This window comes from Ursus americanus, chromosome 10 (genome assembly GCF_024610735.1).
Source record: "Ursus americanus isolate L20-20 chromosome 10, mUrsAme1.1.p, whole genome shotgun sequence".
NCBI lineage: Eukaryota > Metazoa > Chordata > Mammalia > Carnivora > Ursidae > Ursus > Ursus americanus.
The window spans coordinates 35700861-35721758 of NC_142136.1; the positions used below are offsets into that span (position 1 = coordinate 35700861).

Consider the following 20898-nt stretch of genomic DNA (forward strand, 5'->3'; position numbering starts at 1 on the left):
TTTATTGGAAATATCATGTGACTGACTTTTGTTAGCCTATTCCAAAAAACTTTTTTATTTCAAAAAACGAGTTCTTTCATGCTTAGTATTAATGCTAACATACTGACCTTCTTTCTCCTTCTTCTTCCTCTCCTCCTGCTTCCCCTCATCCCCCTCTTAGCCTCCTCCTCCTTCTTCTTAATATGTTCCCTTTTACCCTTCCTGTATTTCCATAGATTTAGAAGGTGTTATTTATTTCATTCTCTACTCTTGTTAATTGGAGGTTTCAGTTTATTATTAAATGCTCTTTTAATCAGAAGTATTTGAGTCCCATATTTTAGACCAAATATTCTTGAGCAAGACAATTTTTCTAAACAAAATACTCTATTACCCCTCTAATTCCTCTCCAACTCCAGCAAAATAAAATATTTAGAAGCTCAGGAATTGCACAAAGATACGTCCAAGTGTGAGTTGTTTTTGTTTTCTCATTAATCCTACCTGGAACTCAAAGATGTTTCAATCTATATATCAAGATTTTTCTTCAGTTCTGGAAATTTTTCTTCTAGCATATGCAAAATTATAACATCTATATGTCCCATTTTATTTCCAGGAACTGCTATTATTCACATATTTATCCTCTTGGATTTTTTTTTCTAGTCTATTTTGTTTCAGGTCCCCATCTATTTATATCTTTGTTCTATGCCTTAAGCTATTTCTTCTTCATTATTTCTGAAGGCCACTCATTTGGATCTGAATATCATTCTGTCCAAATATATTTCCATAATGGTTTAATATAAAGTAATATGTTTTAAATAAATATATAAATACGTATTTTTAAAATATATATTTTAAAACACTTTTAAAAATCACCATTAGGGGTGCCTGAGTGGCTCAGTCGTTACGCATCTGCCTTCGGCTCAGGGCGTGATCCCGGAGTCCTGGGATCGAGCCCCATATCAGGCTCCTCCTCTGGGAGCCTGCTTCTTCCTCTCCCACTCCCCCTGCTTGTGTTCCCTCTCTTGCTGGCTATCTCTCTCTCTGTCAAATAAATAAATAAAAATCTTAAAAAAAAAAAAGAAATCACCATTAATTTTCTTTTGTGGTTGCAAATACATTCCCTTAAAGTTTCTTTTCTTTTAAACAATTTGGCAGTTCTTCTGCAATGCTATTTAGATGAGTAGGTTTATAGATTATTCTACTTTTCCTCTCTGGCAGCTTGGCCAGAGTTGATGTCTTTTTGTCCTTGTGGCAGCAATTCTCAATGCTGGCTACACATTCAAATTACCTTGGCAGCTTTTAAATTATGGATGCTGGGCCCCAACTCAAGCAAATTTTATCACAATCCTTCTAGGTAGAGCTCATGCAAATATATATATGTATATATGTATTTGTATATATATGTATATATGTATTTGTATATATATGTATATATATATTTGTATATATACACATATGTGTATATATTTCAATATATAATTATAATATATTTATATATCTTATAAATATATTTATATATCACATATATGTATTTCTTAAGTTTTCCTTGATTAATCTAAGAACTAGTGTTTATAAGCTCATGTGTCTCAGGTTTGGGTGACTGGAGTACCCTAACTGATGGAATTCTCACAGATGGTGAGAAAGGCATCATGGATTAAGACCTCATGGGGTCTGTCATGAAAAAGCAGTGAAACCATCAGTTCTCTGTTATGGTTTCTGGACAAGCAGAGGGTCCCTGTTCTGCAGATTCTCTGTATTGTCCCAACCTCAGAAGACTGAAGCCATCTGTTCTACACAATTTTTGGCTTCTTGGGAAGCCAAAGTCAAGGAAATCCAAAAAATCGTTTGAAATAAATGTCAGCCTTCTCTTTAGGGATCAATGTCTATGATGCCAACTTTTTTGCTGGATTTGCTTTTTGATGATTCTCACCAGTGGACTCTAGTGGGTCTCCCAGGAACTTATCCAGCCCACATCGTGGAAGCCCAACAATTTTACAGCCTTACTTCTACCCAGTAGCCTGACAATCTCATCACCTATTTACCTCCCAGAAGCAAAAACTTGGAGTAGGAAGTAAAGAGGAAGATAATTTTGTTCAAGTAACCATGGTCCCAAAACGCTTCCCTTTAATCCCCTTTAACTTCCAAATGAGGCTTGACTTAGATACAAATATATCTACATTAGTATTGGTGAAATATTTCACCTTATATTTTTTATAGCTTCACATTATACCTAGAATCCCTGAAAATTGTTATTCTCTACCAGGAGTATCACTTTGACAGTAGACCTCAACATTTAAAGCATAGCTACAAAATACAAAAATAATAACTCAGCTCTGAAATGTTTGCCATATGTATTATGAGATTTAAAAAATAATGTAAATTATTGCTTAGAACAATCCAAAGAGAAGAGCTCATATCCCTAATTTAAAGAGTAACAAAGTGAGAATCAAAGAGGTTAAGGGATTTTCACAAAATCACACGGCTAATAAATGATTAGGCTTAATACAAACAATCTTAAAAATTTATGATCTTTCCACTCCACCTGCTTCATTTTCACTTAGCAAGAAAGCAAAGTCATTTCCCCAATTTTAATTTAGCAGTTATTGAAATATAATTAATAAGGTATAATGAATAGGCTGTACATAAAAGTGAGACAAGACAATCCTAATGAATGAATTGCATGAAATGCTTTAGGAAGGTAACTACTTTCACAGTGCTGTTCTTTTAAATTACTCTTAAAATCAGGGGCGCCTAGGTGGCACAGCGGTTAAGCGCCTGCCTTCGGCTCAGGGCGTGATCCCCGCGTTATGGGATCGAGCCCCACATCAGGCTCCTCTGCTATGAGCCTGCCTCTTCCTCTCCCACTCCACCTGCTGTGTTCCCTCTCTCGCTGGCTGTCTCTATCTCTGTCGAATAAATAAATAAAATCTTTAAAAAAAATTACTCTTAAAATCAATACAAATACAGAAAAGTATTACAATTATGTTAAAGCAATATTTCTATTAATTGGTATCCATCATATTTTAAATATATGATAGTAGAATATAATTAAAATAGGAAATGCATATAATGGTACTTCATAAATAATGTGGATAATATATACTTATAAAATATTTAGTATACATATTGTATCTCAGAATGAGGATTCAAATAAAGTTTAGTAGATTCATGGGTAGAGGAAGGACAGAATCTTACTGAAAGAATGAGAAATCTCACAGAAAGCTTCCTATTTGCATTAGATCTGAAAGGAACAGAATTTCATCAGAAGAGCTGAGGTACAGAATTTTAAAGTTGAGGGAACATATGGGTAATGATAATACATCAAATGATAAGGGATTTGGAAATGCAATGAAATTAAGCCTAGGCAGGTGGAATGAGGCCAGGTTATAGAGAGTCACTGTGCAATAACAGAGCCTATAAAACAAGTGTATTAGCAAGAAAGTGCCTGACCGTGTTTGTGTTAGCATGATTTTTCAGGTGGCATTGTGAAGAATACAAGAATGAAAGTATGAGAGGCTGTTGGTGCACACCGACAGTAAAATATTAGGTGCTCTGGAGAGTACAGGTATAAAACACACATAAGACCCGATTACTACAGAGTTTACAATCCATTTGGGAAAGCAAGATATTAACATTCAGAAAATAGACAACAGTGGAAATTTTCATAGGACACCAAATTTGTGGATTCATTCATTTGCCAAAATGTTTCGAACTTTATATGTGTTAGGTTATGTGTTAGGTTAAGCCTGTATATTAAATCTGGGTATGTCCCTGTCCCTTGTCAAATTATGAACAAATGAGGAAAAAGTGTATGGGCATTTTATGTAATTTGGATTACACATATTTGTTTTTATGTCCATTGCTAACATCCTGTGTGTAATTGTGTATCTTTGAGAACAGTTACTACAACCCTGGGAGAAACTGGTTGTCCTGAAAATTACATCAAGTCTCATTTATTTTTTCATCATCCTATCATTTGTTAAAAGAGAACAGCTAAAGGGTATCATCCAGGAACATTTATTTTCAAGTATTTCTATGTCATTAAGGAAAGTAAGCTTGAAACCTCAAGATGCTGATATTGTCATACACGATAAAGTGTATTGTGTGTGTTTCAGTAGACCCTAGCTGTGATGCAGTAGAGAGCAATCTTTGAGTGGGACAATTGCTCAGATATTAACATCACACCAACTGAATTTATGATGTCTTTGCCAGTGGTCAGGTAGGATATCTTAAATTCTCAATTTCTGTTGTGAAAGATTTCAACAAATATTCTTATTTGCTGAATTGATGGATCTTGATTTGTCTGCCATATTGAATAATAAAATCTAGATCTGATTCTTCTGGTACTTCCTCCATGATGTGTGTCCCATCTCTCTGGTTTTATACCAATGGCCATATTTACACGTTGACATCTTCCTCACATTTATCTAGACAGTGGAAAAGATTATTTAATGGCATTTTCACTTGTCTCTGCACATAGTCACTACAATGATCTAAAAACTGGGGTTAGAGTAATTCTAATGATGCTACTCTCTTGCACAAAAACCTTCCTCAGTGTCTCACATAAAATCAGTACTTTTAAAACTGCCTTCTATATCCTGCTTACCCCCGCCCCACATTTTTTTTCAACTTTATCTGCAAACTTTTTCTTTTAACAACAGTATTAGTTTGGGTTCACTAAGCAGTAGATGTCAATAATGCATGGGATTAGCTGTTCAAGAGGTTTACTGGAAAAAACAGCCTTGAAAGATCCAGAGGGTGAAACAGACTTCAGATCATCATGCTTGACCTAACATCTGTGAAGGAAAAAGGGAAGGAAGGAGTATTGGGATTGGGTAGAAAGAGCCTCAGACTGCAACCCAGTTCCAAAAACAGTTTGGCCAGCCCCAGAGGGAGTCCTATAGGCAAATCTTCAATACAGAGAGCCCCATGTGTGTGGGAATGGGCCTGCGTTACCGCCTTTACCTTGCACAATCACTGTCAGAGTGGTTGGTAAGAAGTGTGGCCTCAGTGGATGCAGACAGGCAATCGTCAGTTATAGGTGGGCACATTTTTATGGTTGGCATAACAACTGATTAAAGTTGCCATTCAGAGCCTGCTTTTTACTTCTGTGTTATGCTCAAGTGATTCCCTTCTCTTACAATGTCTTGCATCTGTGTTTGTGAAAATTATAGCCAAACTTTAAACCACAGTTCACTTGCCTCATCTTCTGTGATATCTTCTCTAATCACCCAATTACAACCTACAGACTCTATAACACTTTTCTGTATTACCTCAATTGTAAGTTTTGCCTTAAAAGCCAACAATGCATAGCTACAAGGAAAGCTGGCATTTAGAAGGATAGCTCTTCAAAATCTATTGTGATTGCTTATTTTCCTTTAAATGTATACAACATTCCTACTTTAAACAATGACTAAGTATTACGTGAAATCATCCCAATGATTTTTATAACAGGAAACATATATTCATTTAGCAAAATATTTAGAGGGGGCATTTTTTTTTTTTTGTGAAAGGTTTTCAATCAGTATTTTAAATTGCCTACAAGGAAGCAAACATAAACAGAGCCCTCAGAAATAGAGACAATGTAGAATAGTGGAGTGTTTTTAAATCTTGAACTCGTTTCTTCACAAGTCTCTCCTATATCCTTCCGGTGATATGATAGACTGAAATTTGATGAGAAGACTTAGGGTCTTGATACATTGCTACCATAACCTTCATCATATTGAGTTCTTACATAAGGCTAAATATGTGCCATACGCTTTTCTCAGTGCTTTGCGTGTATTATGTCATTCAGTCTTTGAAGCAACCCTGTGGGTTAGGTACCATCACTAGCTCCATTGTACAAGTCAGGAAACTGAGGCACAAGAGGCTAAGTAACATTTCTAAATCACATGGCTAAGATGTATTTTCTTTCTTTCTTTCTTTCTTTCTTTCTTTCTTTCTTTCTTTCTTTCTTTCTTTTACAGACAGAATGCGTTAATGGAATGGATGAAGAAGGGATATTAGGAAAGGGATCCAATCAATACATCTTTGTTCGAAAATATTTCCTGAGTCTTTCATTTTTTCTTCTATTAGCTGCTACCACATCAGTATAAGACACTGCCGTCTGTCACATACACTATTGGCATGGACTCATCCATGCTCATTTCTCCACACCATATCTCAAGGGGAGTTTTTTGAAAAATAAATGCAGTTGCATCATTTCAGCAGTTTCACATTGCTCTTAGGATTAAAAAAGAAAAGAAGAATTATTGTTGGCACATCAGGCCCCCCATCATGTGGTAACTCTTCAGGCTTACTGTTTGCCACCCTGCATGCCCCTGAACTCTCCAGTTTTCTTGCTACACGGCCCTCTTGCAGCTCCTCAGACATACTCTGCTTCTTCCTACCACCAACGTCTTCATACCAATGTTCCTTCTGCCTAGAATTCCTTAACCCCCAAATGAATCCTAATATTTCCCCAGGTTTTAGCTCACTCGTCACTTTTTCACTTTGGAGAAGCAGCCTTCTCCTCTCATCCTATGGACAGGTACTAAAGTAGCACCTGTTTGTAGGCTGCATTGACTCACACCTCTGCCTTCCCCACCCCACTGTGCACTCTGTGAGGACATGAACTGGTAGAAGTTATACCATCATTATTGGAAAAATGGGTGGATGATGAATGAACCCAAAAAATGAAAATTGTATAATAGTAAAATTGGATGTTGGCTGACTACTAAACTTCAATGACAACATTGATTCTGTATTACCCCCCCCCACACACACACACACATGCCACACAACATGAATGAAAGATGTTAGCAACTTGGAAGGTAGGCAGATTACTGGTTGGAGACCTTCTGCCTAATGGTTCTAGTACTAATGTCAGTTTATACTGTGGCAATCATCCTCAATCTTGACTGAGGATTCAGTTAAGGATTCAGTTAAAAGTTCTCACCCTAGAGAACTTTGAAATGTTTCTGTGGTTAGGCATCATCTCAGTGCAGTCAGGTAAATCTGAATCTCTCTGATTCAGATATTAGTATTTTTTCAAAGATTCCCAGGTGATTTCAATGGGCAGCCAAGACTGACAATCACAATCTCAGTTAAGGAAAGAATGGGATACAATACACCAGTACAAAGTGTGTTTTCTCTACAGATCAAGCAAAAATAAAAATATACCTTAAGCCTACATTATTTCGTAGGATTGCATGAAAAATATCTCTGTGCAACATAGTCTATTTTGTTCTGCTTATGATCAACATTTAAAAATTATATATGTATTAACCTATTAGTATTTTACATCATAATTATATAGAAAGCATTTGTATATGTTTTATCCTATATGCATATATAATATTGGGTAAATTCTCACAAAGACTATATATATACACACATACATATATCATACATATAAGTACACATGTACATGCATATATATTTACTATCACTGGGAAAATTTTGTAATGTATAAAATATATGTAATTTTACTTATCTATTTCTCCATTCCCAGTTATGTATGTTATTTTTCATTTAATTCTTTGCATAGAACAAAAATCCCTAAATAAACTATTACTTAGGGATTCATTGCCTCTGAAGTAAAACTATTTGATAACACTGGGATTAAATCACCCTAATCATTAGTTATAAGTATTTACTGGGTGCTACTACATCCTTGATGGTGATTTTTAAGAACAGTTTAGAAAAGAAGATTAAAAATAAATTCATGTCTATAAGATAATTTACATATTGAAGCCAGTGGTAATTTAAATATATTTTGAGACATCCATAAGATAATAATTAGTAATATTATAGCAATTTATTTGACATAATTATTAAGTCAAAAGAAATTTAAATGTATTATTATTCACTTAAAAATAAATATTCTCTACATAGACAAAAGGGAATCTCATTTTTTACAAGCGAAAGCTTTTCAATTATGTAATTAATGGCAAAAATGCAAACAATAAAGCAATATTAAGAACTGGCTTTATGTTGTCACAATTTTTAATTAAAATATGATGTCTTTAATTTGGAAAAGTTTAGAGCTTAGAATAAATTTAGCAATATTTTAAATGGATGATATTAACAAGTGTAAAGAAGAGTAATAATTTCTTTTTCAGGAGAACAAATTAAATGTCTGGTTGTATTGACATAGAAATAGTAAAATAAATATTTTGAGGCAAATTATGTGAGTAAAATTAAATTTTGCTTTTATTTTATTTTTTAAAATACTCATTTATTTATTTTTAGAGAGAGAGTGAGCATGAATGGGGGGAGGAGCAGAGGGAAAGGGACAAGGAGATTCCACGCCGCGCAGAGCCTGTTGCCTGGCTGGATCCTAGACCTGAGATCATGAGCTGAGACGAAATCAAGAGTTGGTTGCTTAACTGACTGAGCCACCCAGGCGCCCCTATATGGGAAAATTTTAATAAATATTTTACAGCAAAAGTCTTAAAGAGAATAATATGTGCAAGACCTATAGTTTAAAACATGTAAGTAATTATGCATTTTGAAAAAGTACAATTTAGTGACATAAAGTATTAAGAAGACATTTTGAAATTATCAGAATAATCATGCAATTACTAAGCTTGAGACATACAAAATTATTTCAATTAAATTATTATTTTTTTAGTGGAAGTTTAATATTGTTACTGAACAAAGCACAGAGAAATATTTTTATACTGTTAACCTTGCTTTACTGCATTTGTAAGATATTTTTGGTAAACATAAGGAAGACATTGAATGTATCATTCCAATTTTGAAATTATTCTGGTCCACTTACCATAACAGCTGCAAAAAATATGCAAATCACAGTGTAAGGCATCCAGAGTTCATAAATCTGTGGCATTTTATATATGTTACACTCTAGGACTGAACCATGTTCATAAAGTCAAATAATCTCAAACAGCTAAAAAAACAAGTCACAGATCAATGGTTTTTGTAGGATATATATTTGATTAAGTAGTTATCCGATTGTATTACAACTTGTAATGTAATACTCCAGAACCTATTTTGAAAGTGAACAATAACCTCCCTCTTTCCAAATCCAATAGAAATGTGTACTTGGTCAGAAATATGTAAGCGGATGATTACCCCATCCCCCCAGAAACACTATCCACTCTTAGTTTTCAAATAACAAAAAGTTTCTGGTTTTCCTTCCACCTATCTGGCCATTTCTTCTCTGTCTCTTTTGTTCTCTTTTCTTGTAATTGATATTGAAGTCACTCAGAGCTAGATTCTGGTCTCTGTTACCTTCTCTCTTAATACTGTTTTCTTAACTGACCTTATCTGATTCTGTGCCTTTAAATGCCATGTCATTGCTGGTATGTCCAAAATTTAGACATGTAGCACCAACACTGACTTGAACTTTTGACATGTATATTAAACAGCCTTTTTAAATGCTCCACTTAGATGTCTGATAGTCCCCTCAAACATGATATCTTCAAAATACAGTTCTCAAATTTTTCAGTCAATTCCTCTACCCGCGAATTGTCCTTTTTATTCACATACCCAGATCCTATCCATTAACATGTTCTAACAACAAACCTCCAGAGTCAGAATAAATCTCAAATATTTCTACTTTTCTGTATTTACTCTTTAACCTACTAGTGCAAGCTACCATCTCCTCCTTTTTGGATAACTGCGATTTCCTCCTAATCACCTCTCTACTACCACCTAAACTGACTCCGATCCATTTGCTACAACACAACCAAAATAAATATCATGGTGATCATATCCTTCACTGACAAACACTTCAGTGATTTCCCTTTGCTCTTAGAATAAAACCCAAATTCATTAGATTCATGCTAATGATTTGGCCCCTTTCTGATGGGTATATCTTTAAAAACTTCACTGATGTTTGAAGTTTATCTCAATATAATTAATTATTATTGAGACATGTGAATGATTGTACATACTTCTATAAAAACCCCATAAGATATATCCATATCCTTTGGAAATTGCCCCCAAATATTTAACACTTATTCATCCTTTCTGATCCCTATCTCCTATTTTGAGCTGCCTAAAGAAAGATCAACATCCGAAGTTTATACCCTTTGATTTTGGCAATCACTGAGTCACAACACTGTTTGCCATATAGATATCTATTTACTGGTGTGTGTACAATAGCATCCCTAAATTAAATATATGTATGACAGCAATCTGATATTCTAATCAGTTACTTTATCCTTTATTAAATTATAATTGTACAATATGTGTGAAGGAGTTGCTTACTGTGAATAATGTACTTATTCCAATTTAGTTAAATATTCATTGACCAATATATATGAACTCAGCGAGGGCATGGACTTTGTTTCCCTTGTTCACCTCTGTGTTCATGGCCCTGTGGGGTACTAAGAACAATTCTGAAACTCAGGAATAGACATTCAGATGAATGAGTGAATGAATGAACTAACAAGGGGTCATTTATTTTCAGGTTCGTGTTGAAAGACAATTCTCCATGGGTCTCTCACATTTTTGCACAACTTTCAAGCAAGGCACTAACTGCCCAAAAGGATGTTAATATAACAGAAAGGCTAAGATAGAGTTCCTCTTTCCAAAGTGAAAAGCAGTCACGCTTAAAAGCATGAAGATAATGTCTCCTTCTGTAGTAATAGACATATAGGTTTATAGCTCATTGTAAATTTATTTCCTTTCTCTTAATACAATCCACTGCATGTTCAGGTTCCAACCGACCCTTGTCAAGGCAAAAAATGCATTAGACAAATTTAACAAGCAAGGAAGACTTTATTCAAGGCTATTGCAACAGGGGAGAGAGGCCAGAATTGAGGCTGAGCTTAACCTCAACAAAACAAAGGCAGGACGGTTTTTAAGAGCTCAGGTAGGCGCAGGGATCATAGGCAATCTCTTTGCTAACTAGCCTTACCCAAAGATGAGGAAAATTTTCTATCTTCATGACAAGAGGTAGTTTTACAACTTGAAGCAAGGTGCCAACTGAAGTTAGGCTCTCAATATCTTTCTTGATGCTTACACTTCAAAGAAATAGTTCCCAGGTCCTCGAGAAAAAAGTCCTGGGTTGTAACACAAGTAGGATGCATTTAAAAAGATTTCCATTTAGAAAGGACAGAGAAATAATGTGCAATTACATGTTTTCTAAAATAAATGCTCTAAAGAAAATGAGGTCAGGGCCCTAGAAACAAGAAGAATCCTGTCTAAATTTTGGTCAAGCTGAGGAAAATGTAAAGGTCATGTTGGTCATCCTCTGTGGGTCATCCTTTTGGAACCGGGGCTTGAAGAAGTAGCTAAATAAATAAATAAATAAATAAATAAATAAATAAATAAAAGAGAGATACTCTGACTATTGCTGTTGGTATGAGTAATGAACTACCTTTCCCCTCTGACCCAGAAGTCTCATGTCTAGGGGCACCTGGGTGGCTCAGTCATTAAGCATCTGCCTTTAGCTCAGGTCATGATCCCAGGGTCATGGGAATCGAGCTCCCTGCTCGATTGGGCTCCCTGCTCTGCTGGGAAGCCTGCTTCTTCCTCTCCCACTCCCCCTGCTTGTGTTCCCTCTCTCGCTGACTGTCTCTCTCTCTCTGTCAAATAAATAAATAAAATCTTCAAAAAAAAATATAAGTCTCATGTCTTCTCCCAATATACATAAATTTATGGCAGTCTAAGTCATCAGCTGGCAAGTAGGGCAAAATCACACTCTTCAAAGCCCTTGACAATCAGACTTTGAACTTGGGAGGAAAATTCATCAGAATTTCTCTATATGTTATGAGATAATTTCAGCCAATGTTAACATGATATTTAAATATTTAGCAATTGTTAGCATATAAGAAAACTCATCTATAAAGAAGTGAATATACTGGAAAAGCAATATATAGGAATGTGAAAAAATATATATAAAATCTCCTTCCATTGATGACTCACTATTAATTTGTTTTAATTGCTTATGTTTAGTGATTTCAGCTTATAATATGAAATGCATCATATTTTCTAACCTTTAGATAACTTTATTTTAAAGTTACTGAAAGCCAAAACAGAAAATGCTACCTTGAATTTCAAATTGATAATATTGCATTGCTTTAATGTAACACTGCTTAAAGTAATAAACTACTTTAAACTGCAGTGTAGAAATGCTCTTCAAAAGTAGAGGCACGATATGTATCACCTCTGATTTTTAGAATTTGAGACATAAATAAGGAAATTCATTTTCTTTTATAAAGCATCTAGATCATATTAATTTTGGGGCCTCAATTTTTCTTCACTTTAATACAATGATACCGTTAATAGTAAACAGTTTCTACCCTACTGCTATTGTGTGATGGCTAGAGCCTACTCCGAATTGCATCACAGTTTTTACTGTTAATCTGATTTTTTAACTCTTACTGTGAAATCAATCCATTCAGTTTTCATTTCTCCCCTGTTTTAGGAGTAACAGTCCTGGAAGGTCCTATTTATGCTGTCGGAGGCCATGATGGCTGGAGCTACCTGAACACAGTGGAGAGGTGGGATCCCCAAAGTCAGCAATGGACATTTGTAGCCAGTATGTCCATCGCCCGAAGCACAGTTGGTGTAGCAGCATTGAATGGCAAGTGAGTAGATTTTCCTTCTTTTATCGGAAAACACATTTTTTGAGTAAGTATTATTTTTAAAATAACTTTTAGTAAGCTGACTCAATAAAAATCTCTTTAAAAATTTTTAGATTGCTATTTTTTTCTTTAATTTGGTCTTCATGGATAATTGATGAATGAAGACTGCATATTTTTCTGGTTGTCTCTCCATATAATACAGAAACTAAAACTTCACATTAATTGCCAGTTAAAGCAGCACCAAATATATTTCATGAGAATTATTTCCACTAGAGATCTGCATATTTACATACTTCCTGGTAAAATAATCTGAGGAGCTTTCAAAATGCTACTAAAATTTGGTGCCTAGTATATATTTTTTGCATGATTATGCCAGTGTGTCCACTTTCCACCATTTCCATTCCTATTACCCTAAATCAGGAATTCTTAATCTCAATACTGTTGAAATATAATCCTTTATTAGAGGCGAGGCTCTGTCCTGTGCACAGCAGGATGTTCAGTGGAATTCTGGGCTTCTATGCACTAGACGCCAGCTCTACCTCTATCCCAGTGGGACAACTGGAAAGTCTCCAGACTTTGCCTCATATCCTGTGGAGATGACAAAATACACTCCCTCTTACTCCCATGAGAACTTCCTGCCTTAAACAAAGTTAGTAATACATTGGTTCTGGACAACTGCAAATGTTTCCGGTCTGGTTTCCCTACTTCTCTTTCTCCTACAGTCCATTTGCTAAAGCAGCCAGAACAATCCTTTTATAAATACAAATTGTAAGTTACTCCTCTTCAAGGCCTTCTTTTTGCAAACAGAACACAGTGCCTGTCTTCACCTAAAGGGACCCACTGGATCTTACTCCTGCCTACTCTATTTTTTCCCTTCCTCTTTGCTTCAGCCTCAAATGTGGCAAGCTCTAGCCCCTTAGTCCCTCTGAATTTGCTCTTTTCTTTGTCCGAGATGCTGTTCCTACCAATCCTCATGTGCCTAGATCCTTCTCCTTATTGTTCACATTCCATCTCCAAATTTGTCCTCATGGAGGTATTTACTATGCACTCTATTAAACAGACCACCCCGCACACTATCTCAATTTCCTTACTGTTCTTGAAATTACATACATTATTGTTTTTTGTCTGTTTTCACTAACACATTATGTTCAGTAAATATCAAGATTTGTCTACATCATTCATTGTTATATCCCTCCCTAGGCATAATACACATTCAGTATATCTACTAAGGAAATGTTGAATGAATTCCCCTACCCAACTTACTCTTAATCACCTTTGACAAGCTAATTTTTTTTTCTAAATACATGGGCATTTATAAAGTTATTATTACAGTATGTTGTTAAATAAACTGATTCTGTTATCTAAACTGTAAATAAACTTTTCCAAGGAATTATAAACTCTTGGAAATTCAAATTTTAATGGTTACGCAGTAGTCCACTTTCTGCAAGAAAAAAGATCTTAAGTGTAAGTAACTAGTCTCTGGTTAACATCTAAAGTGTCTAAATATATTTAAAACATTTACATCTAACGTAATATAAATATATCTAAACTACTTCCCAAATTTTGATGTTATAAAGAAAGCCATATTGCATACTGCTAGATGTAATATATTTGGTAAATTACTGATTGTTTCTTTAGGAAGAATTTCTAAAGTGAATTGTAGGGGAATTGGCACTGAATTATTTTGAAGCTTAAAATAAATATTTTAATTTAAACTTTTCCTTCAGTAGAATTTACCAAAAACTTTCTCGACAGCATTACATGAAAAATGCCTTTTCAGTGCACCTTGATCAATACTTTGTGTTACCATTTGTTACCACAAAAAAAAGAAAAAAATTGAAAAATATTGTTTAAATATAATTTTTTTATTAATGGCAAAATTAAAGTTGAGTGTATTGCTCATTCTATTTGACCTAGTATGTTTCTATATTTCTATTTTTATGAAATACATAGCAATATTTTCTACCTGCATCAACATTGTGTCCATTTATTCTTTTAATTGTGTATGTTTTTGACACACAAATTTTGTGTTTATGTATTTATTTCAACCTTTTTTTGTTTATGATTTCCTCTGGCTTAGGTTTTTCCAGGTTTCATTCAGGTTTATTTTAGACATAAAATTACATTGTTAGTGTCATAGATACTTCCTGAAAATCCCCTTGGGATTTTGTCTGCAGACAAATATTTATAGATCTTTATATTTGAGAATATGGACATATTTTTATCTCTTAAAATCAGCCACTGTATTTCAGTGGTTCTTAATTCTGGCATAGGCTTCATATTTTCTTTCTGAGGTCTCTTCACGTTTATTTATGCTTCTGTGCATTTTTTAGTATATATTTGTTCATATATATTACTAATTACACACTTATAGTGCACTAGAGAAAATAGTTTATGTATATATGTTTATAACAGCCATTTTGCTAAATACATGTAAATACTTAATAAATCCATTAATTTTTAAATTTATAATAAGTGATTTTCTAGGAAAATAAACGTACAGCAAACTAATAATGAAACTGTATCCCTTCCTTCTTAATATTTACATTTATTTTATTTTTTATTGTATTGCCTTTACTTGTAAAATAATGACATATATAGTAATAATGCCAGGGTCCTTGTCTGTGTCCTTTAATTGGAAAGACTTCAGGGCTTCAAAGTCTGTGTGTGATGTTAGTTGTTATATGAGATACATACATTGCAGGATGTTAAGGGCAAGATATTATTATCTGTAGTTTGCTTAATAGAGATTTTATTCTAATAAATCAGCATTGGTTTTATGTTTTATTAAGTCCTTCTAAGAATTTATAAAAATGGTGTTTTTTCTTATTTGATCTATTCATATGTAGTTTATATAAATATTCTAACTGTAAATGATCATTACACACCTAAAATAAAACCAACTAATTCATGTTGCATTATCCCTTTGGTGTTTTGTTACATTCTATATTCTGACCTTGATTTTGCATCTATGTCTGGTCTACATATCTTTTGAAAAACCATTTCACAACACTTTCCGTTATGATATCTTAGCATAATATCACAACATGAATTGAAAAGCTTTCTATAATTTATCTGCTGTAACTGTCTATAAATATGAGAAGTATTTTTCTTGAGAAAGACAAAGAGATAATAGTAGAAATTATATGTACATTATCATATATATTCCCTTTAAAATTTTTATTTTACTGATACTCTAAAATTTAGTGGAAAGCTTTTAATTCTATGACTATTAATGATTGATAATAATAATCCATTTTGTATTGTTATAACCTCCTTGTGTATTTTTTTAAGATTTTATTTATTTATTTATTTATTTATTTAGAGAGAGTGTGAGCATGGGGAGGGGGAGAGAAAGCTTCTCTAGCAGACTCAGTGGTAGACGGAGCCCAACATGGGGTTCCATCCCACGACCCTGAGATCATGACTTGAGCTGAATTCAAGTGTTGGATACTTAACCAACTGAGCCATCCAGGAGCCCTGTATTGTTGTGATCCTCTTAGTTTGGTATTTTCATGTATTAGCACTATTATTAATTTCATTTTGCCTTAGTTTTTGTCATTGTTATTATTTGGTTTTTATTTTTAATCAAACTTGTGCATATACAGAAGCTATATGTTTGTTTCCCCCCTTGTTTTCTTATTCATTAATATGTGCTTGACTTAGTTTTATTCATTGTCTTAGTTTATTTATGTCTTGAAATTCAGAATTTAACAAAAGATAGTATTAATAATTGTCTTTGTAGTTTATTCTTTAATATACAGAAATTGTATTTATTCATTCTCCTATAATTGGACATTTTAATACTTTCCACTTCTTGGCTATTAAAAATAGTGCTTCTGTGTGTGTCTTTATATATGTCCTTTGTGAGCTTGTATACACATTTTAGCTGGGTATAGATCTGGAACTGCAATTGCTAGGCTATGTGGCGTTCTTGTGTTCAACTTTAGTAGATGCTGCTCAAAAGATTTTTCTTTTGAATACATTAAAAGTGTATTCAAATTCTGGATACTCTATACCTCACTGACTTGGTAATGTCAGTCTTTTATCTTTCATGTTTTTATCCATTCTAGTGGATAGTCTTATCACCTTCCACTAAAGACAAATGAGATTAAACACCTTCTTAACGTTTATTAGCCATTTGTTTATCTTCTTTTTGAAGTATATGTTCACGTCTTTTCTCTGTTTCCATTGGGTTTTCTATAGTTTTCATTTTGGTTTGTGAAGTTCTTCATATAGTCTGGAAATTATATATCTATTATTATTATTATTTTCCAGGAGGGATGTGTTATTATATAATTTATTAGACTCTAGGCTTAAAAAGGACTTTATTCTGTTTTCACACATCTGTTGCAAATTGACTTGAGTAATTTAATGTCATAGCCTTGTATCTTTAAAATTCAGTAGATATTACTTACTTATCTTTCACCTTTTTAAAAAATCTTTAATGTGTGTTTTTAAAACTCAAATCTTTATTCTTATAGATGTTTGACTATGTTTTTATCAGGTTAGGAGTTGGTCTAGAAGCAGAAATCACATGAATCATTTATCTGTTATTCTAAACAAAGATAATACAATGTAAAGACTTGTTAAGTAGATCTAAAAATTAATTAGTGAGCCAAAAAGTCACAAGAGAACACTACATCATAAATGTATCAACTAAAGGGAACACCTACCACCCCTACTGCCAAGGAACAAAAAGAAGAGATTATAATAATTAAGATTTTGAAGTCTGGAGGAGGAACTTACGCAGCTGAAGCCCAGACATGTGCCACTGGACCACTGTTTAGCTAGAGCTAGTGTCTGTGACATGAAAGAGGGGCCCCTTAGCCTGGCACCCTGAGCCCTAGGGAGAAGGTGCCAGTCTGCTGGTCCTGATGGTTCTGAGGGGTCTCAAAAGAATGATTTTTGTTAAGTGTTAAAAACTGCCAACTGGATACAAAAAGGAGCGATACTCAACAGAAACAAGAACCAAAGAAAAAGGAGCACGACCCTCCCCGCCAGCCCCTAGTCTTTAAGTGTCTTTCTTGCATCTATTCATGCCAAAAATGGAACCAGGTGGCAAATCAGAAAAGTGATTTGCAGAATTGCAGGCCCAACATCAAAAAGTACAGTATAGAAGAGAGAATTACAGGGGCGCCTGGGTGGCACAGCGGTTAAGCGTCTGCCTTCGGCTCAGGGCGTGATCCCGGCGTTATGGGATCGAGCCCCACATCAGGTTCCTCCACTATGAGCCTGCTTCTTCCTCTCCCACTCCCCCTGCCTGTGTTCCCTCTCTCGCTGGCTGTCTCTATCTCTGTCAAATAAATAAATAAAATATTAAAAAAAAAGAGAGAGAATTACAGTATAGAAGAGGGAATGTGAGACAATGTGAGGACAGCTTAATAACTGGCACATTCATCTTGAAATTTAAAATGTTGGTTGCCTGGGTGGCTCAGTCAGATAAGCATCTGCCTTGGGCCCAGGTCATGATCCCAGGGTCCTGGGATGGAGCCCAGCATCTGGATCTCTGCTCGGTGGGGAGCCTGCTTCTCTCTCTCCCTCTGCCTGTCACTCCCCCTGCTTGTGCTCTCTTCTTTCTCTCTCTGTCAAATAAATAAAATCTTAAAAAAAAAGAAATTTAAAAGTGTATGCTTTTTAAAATGTATGCTTTTTAAATAAAAACAACAACAACAAAGAAATTAAAGAAAATGCTTACCAGGGTACAATCTGATGGCTACTTTTCTTTCTTTTAACTTATATTTGGAGATTCATTTTAACAATCTCAACCAGGTCTTTCTTTTACTTAGGGAAGTTTTTATCTATTGAGAATTTTAAAAAAATGTTCCATTATTCCAGGCCTTTATTTTTGGTTTATCTATTTTAGTATGTATTCATGTCTGCGATTCTATGTGTGTTTGAGCACTGATTCCATAGCCATAAACTCCTTTTCTCCCTAGTAATTTTATTTCTTTCCCACTTAACCTGGGACATTTTTTTCTATATCACAGATTCAACCATTGCCATTTTGTTTATGGACTTTATTATTTCCAATGCAGACTTAAATTTGTTGCATTTTAATTTTCCTTACCCGGTACCCTTGTTTGACACCTTTCTCTCCTATCTACTTCATATCCATCTTACTTCAATTGAGTGTGCTGTCTTATCATCTTATCTTAAAAAACTCTTGTATCACCAAGTGTGTATTTTCTTCAGTTGTTTTTGGAACACAATTTACTTATTTTTCCTAGAAATCATAAGTTGTAAAGTATACATTTTTTTAAAAAAGTATCATTTGCCTAAATAGTAAGATGTTCTTATGTTATGAAAAGACTCTTACCTGTGCTCTGTTGTGCTTTGTTTTGTTTTCTATGTACTCCTTGTGATTTGTCCTGTCACAAACCAATAAGTCTATTAATTTCTCTCATGGACAGTATGTTTAATTGTTCTCAAAGTCCTACTCTCAAATATTTTGTTCGAAGTTTAATTAATGTCCATATCCACTAATGTTTCAAAACTCTGTTAGATGAGAAAGGAAAGGTGGGGCAAAATCATGGAAAGCCAAAGCAAATTGCTACCTGTCAATTTAGTTGCATTTTTGTTTGTTTGGTAAGCTACAATTCTATAGCATGGTTCTATGTATCAAATGTTCTACTAGTACTGTCTTCAATATCAAATATACCTATAGACATTCCTGCTAGATTCTTTTTGGGTACAGTTAAGAAAAAGAGTCCTACTATCACTGATACTTTGGAAAACCATTGGGTAGGAGTAAAAGGACTTAAAATTATATACATCCCTTCAATCCCATAGTGGTACAGAGCTATGTAACAAGTGGTTTGAGGTGTTCCTCCAATAGCTTCCTAGTTATACGGAGATTTGTCAGAAGAGGAAATTGAAGTTTATTACCAACTTTCCATCTGATCTCATTTGAAAATTATCTAAAGGAAATTTCTTAGAATTGTTCCTATGTGAATTAGGTACATCCTATTCCCCACTCCTCTCAATAGATTTTTATCTTACTCATTTGCTGCATTATTCTGTTATGTATTCTGTAACACACATGCACCTCTCTTCTACTAAAGTTTTAATACATTACTTATCTTATTCTAGATTTCTAATAATTACCTTACATTATAGCTTTGTGAACTTTCCCTATTACTTCACTTTGAAATATCTTAATATGTGTGTATTTTTGTTATAAATCTTCTCCAAACTCAATCAGAAGTAGGTGGGATAAAGATCTAACAAATAAAATATTTAATGGACAGTTTTACAGCACATTTTCACATGTTGTTACCACTAAATTATCTTTCCAATTTCTTCTAATGCCCCCTTCAAATTGGCTTTTGAATTGGCTATACGTGGGATTCATCATTCGGATTGTTTTTCTTGTCCTTGTATTTTTTGGTCAGCTAGCTTATTTAATATCTCAAGAAATCTTGTTTTACTCTAACACCATTCATCCTAACAAATATCAGAGTATGATAGCATTTAATTTCAGTTATTATTCTTGAAATTGTCACACTGTAATTGAGTACATTTTTCGCAAATTTAATCCTATTGTATGAAAATGTTTTAAATGATTTAAGTTTCAAACAATGTTTCTCCTTTAAAAGCAAAATAATATAGCTCTCATTTGAGTATCTTTATTTTTTATCCTGGATGTGATAAAATGACCTCAAAATTCTGTGGTTTGATGACTATCCATTATTGTCTAGTTGCATGTCCTGTTTTACTCAGAGAGAAACATAATTACTGGAAAGTGACCTTTCACGTTCAGACCCATAGCAGAAAATTTTTCCAACATCACCCTCTGACAGCTGTTTATCTTTTTCTCACCTCTACTGACATGATTTTCTCCTCTTGTTTTGTTTTCACATCTCACTAATGTGTCATGCTAACCTGACTGTTGCCTCTCTGAAGATTATTTTGAATAATTTTTCCAATTAAGACACATAAAAGCCAGTGAAGAGCCCTCTAAAGTTTAGATTCTTTTTTTTTTTTAAGATTTTATTTATTTGACAAAGATAGAGACAGCCAGCGAGAGAGGGAACACAAGCAGGGGGAGTGGGAGAGGAAGAAGCAGGCTCATAGCAGAGGAGCCTGATGTGGGGCTCGATCCCATAACGCCGGGATCACGCCCTGAGCCGAAGGCAGACGCTTAACCGCTGTGCCACCCAGGCGCCCCTAAAGTTTAGATTCTTAATGATACCAGTTGTTGTGGAAAAATAAGAAAATGAGAAATTCATTCCTGCGGCGCCTGGGTGGCTCAGTCGGTTAAGTGTCTTCCTTCGGCTCAGGTCATGATCTCAGGGTCCTAGGATGGAGCCTTGCTTCTCCCTCTCCCTCTGCCTCTCCCCTCCCCTAATGCTTGCATTCACTTGCTCTCTCTCTCAAATAA

The 20898-nt window shown here is 34.4% G+C and overlaps 1 protein-coding gene across 1 annotated transcript in view; it reads left to right on the plus strand.

Annotated features, from left to right (window-relative positions):
* The window catches only part of KLHL1 (kelch like family member 1), a 231920-nt gene that overhangs the window by 174059 nt on the left and 36963 nt on the right, over positions 1–20898 (plus strand). Inside the window, exon 7 of the mRNA XM_045811015.2 lies at positions 12356–12518. Within this exon, the coding sequence (XP_045666971.1) occupies positions 12356–12518 (163 nt within the window). The remainder of the gene's footprint in view (positions 1–12355; positions 12519–20898) is intronic.